This window comes from Penaeus monodon, chromosome 11 (genome assembly GCF_015228065.2).
Source record: "Penaeus monodon isolate SGIC_2016 chromosome 11, NSTDA_Pmon_1, whole genome shotgun sequence".
Taxonomy (NCBI): Eukaryota; Metazoa; Arthropoda; class Malacostraca; order Decapoda; family Penaeidae; genus Penaeus; species Penaeus monodon.
In genome coordinates this window covers 2,162,344-2,164,843 of record NC_051396.1, presented here as the reverse complement: position 1 = coordinate 2,164,843, position 2,500 = coordinate 2,162,344, and the positions used below count along the sequence as shown (strand labels likewise).

Here is a 2,500-nt window from a genome sequence, read left to right as displayed (position 1 = left end):
TTGTACACCCATTTGCTTTTTCTAGTCGCATAGATAAAAGGCCTGATGCGAGTATCCAACTACGCATAACAACATTGATGAAACATAACAGGAATTGCTGAAATGGCAGTCAGTGATGCCAACTGCCATATCTCGACAGTCGAAATGGCAGGGTTACCAGCAGCATCCATTCGCTTTGAACATCGGGTGCGTTGCATGCTGTAGTCGACGTTTAATATTGAAAAGCAGGGAGGTCTGGGTTTAGTCTCCAGGAAAATAGGGTTTGCATAATATGACGCATGTCAGTAGAAGCTCCTGTTATTACTGGCAGTAGGAGGTAATATTACTCATTACTGTTATTATTAACGTTACTGTTTGTTGAATTTGTTATTCTTGTTTTTTGTCTTCTTCTTTTTTGTTTTCTTTTTATTATTTTGTTTTATTATTGTGCAATTATTTTATTATTATTACAATTCTCTGTTTTAATTTATAGTGTTATCATCATTATTATCATTGTTGTTATTTCTGTGTTTATTCTTATTCTTCTTATTATTAAAGTAATACTTATAATTTTGCCAAATTCTTTAATACCAACAATACCAACAATTGTTATCATTTATTAATGATATTATTTATGACCAATTTACTTATTTATTTATTGTCTATTACTAATACCATTATTTGTTATTTATAACTTATTACTAATATTATGCATTCCTAATATATTCATTTATTATTCATTACTAATACCAACACCTCCTCTCCTCCTCCAGCCGTATGCATGGGTCTCCTGAGCATCAGCATGGCCTTCCTAGTAGCCAACCTGGGCACCTTGTTCCAGACCGCATACAGCATTAGTGGGGCTCTGGTTAGTCCAATGGATGGGCTGTTCATAACTGCCGTGGCCGCACCTTGGGTTAGTGCGAAGGTAGGTAGATGAGGCATAAAGTCGGGGAAGATATTGAGTGTTTTGTAACAGAATAAAGTGCGTGTTATTTGTGGTTTGTCTCGCTTGGGGCTGCGGTGGATGTGTATTTGTGATTTTTTTAAATGGCTGATCTTTGTAACGTGGTGATTTTACGAACGTGGGGTATTTGTAATGGATATTTGTTTTTATTTTGATCTGTATGGATATTTATTTCCTTGTGGTATTTATATGGTGTTCTTTAACGTGATTCATTTACGAAAGTTGAATAGGGTCTTGATTAGACGCACGACGAAACTTTTTTTTTTTTTTCTCGAGTGAATTTTGACGTGACGCGGAGAGAAACTAATCTCCCACAGTCACTCACACTTTGCAACGAACAAACATTACGAAGCGACCAACCTCTCCCTTCCCCCTCCCTCCTCCCAGGGTGCTACCGCTGGCTTCGTGGCAGCCTTGTGCTTCAACCTGTGGATCGTCATCGGCAAGTTTACGTACGGTGCTGGTCAGAGTCCCGTGCTTCCGACGTCTACTGAAGGATGCCCCGTTTTGGACGTTGTGTTCGACGGCACACTTGAGGGTTCTCGGGCACCTTTCGTGAATAGTACTGATTACAGCATTTACAACGGTTCCAGTGCTGCTCCTGGTTATTCGCAGCTCTTCAACGAGTGAGTTGCCGTGTTTTATTTATTTATTCTTAGCAGGAGTATTATGTTTATGGATTGGGTGTTTCATTGGTTGATGATGGCGTGATTGTGTGTGTGTGCGCGCGCGCGCGCGCGTGTGTGCGTGTGTGTGTGTGTCCTTGTGTCCTTGTGTTTGTATGTGTGTGTGCGTGTATCCGTCCTTTTGTATTTTTTATATACCAGTCACCATTCTTTCAGTTCGTCCGATGCCACATACCCAAGGCTGTATGACGTCTCCTACTGTTATCTTGGCATGATGGGGATAACCATTGTCCTTGTTGTGTCTACAGTTGTGTCGTTGTGCACAGGTTAGTCAGTTCCATTCGTTTATATAATTTGATCCGAAGTGGTATGTTTGTTAGATATTTGTCTATACAAATATAGGCTTATAGATTAAAGAGTGAACAAACAAATACAAGCACAGATACACAAGCACAAACACACACCCACACACAAACATACACCTGCTCTCAGACTCTCTCTGTCTCTCCTCACACACACACACACACACACACACACACACACACACACACACACACACACACACACACACACACACTACACATACACACACGTTATCACTTAATTTAACGCAGCAACTTTCACCCACCCTTTCATGGATCTTCATTTTCCCCTTTTGCAACAGGTCCCGTCAAACCAGACAAAGCGAATGAAAGTTATGTGAACAAACAGAGTCTGAGATTCTACCGATGGCTGTGTGGGTACGAATCGTCGGAGGCCAAGAGACCCATAGAGAAGGGAGATGACTTGGATGCTGTATCTCTAAAGGGCTTTTCCTACCTGGAAAATGGCACGTTAGAGAGTGCGTGATTGGGAAAGGAGATTTTGTGGTCAGTGAGGAGAGGACTGTACAAATGTAAGGAGACTTTGTAGCGTACGGAGAGTGGCG

General features: G+C 41.1%; 1 protein-coding gene across 1 annotated transcript in view; it reads left to right on the top strand.

The window, feature by feature from the left end:
- Window positions 1-2,500, top strand: part of LOC119578657 (sodium-coupled monocarboxylate transporter 1-like) — a 9,039-nt gene that overhangs the window by 4,722 nt on the left and 1,817 nt on the right. Inside the window, exons 3-6 of the mRNA XM_037926221.1 lie at window positions 753-907; window positions 1,334-1,572; window positions 1,789-1,898; window positions 2,237-2,500. The exon at window positions 2,237-2,500 is cut by the window's right edge and continues 1,817 nt beyond it. Of these exons, the coding sequence (XP_037782149.1) occupies window positions 753-907; window positions 1,334-1,572; window positions 1,789-1,898; window positions 2,237-2,421 (689 nt within the window). The 3' untranslated portion in view covers window positions 2,422-2,500. The remainder of the gene's footprint in view (window positions 1-752; window positions 908-1,333; window positions 1,573-1,788; window positions 1,899-2,236) is intronic.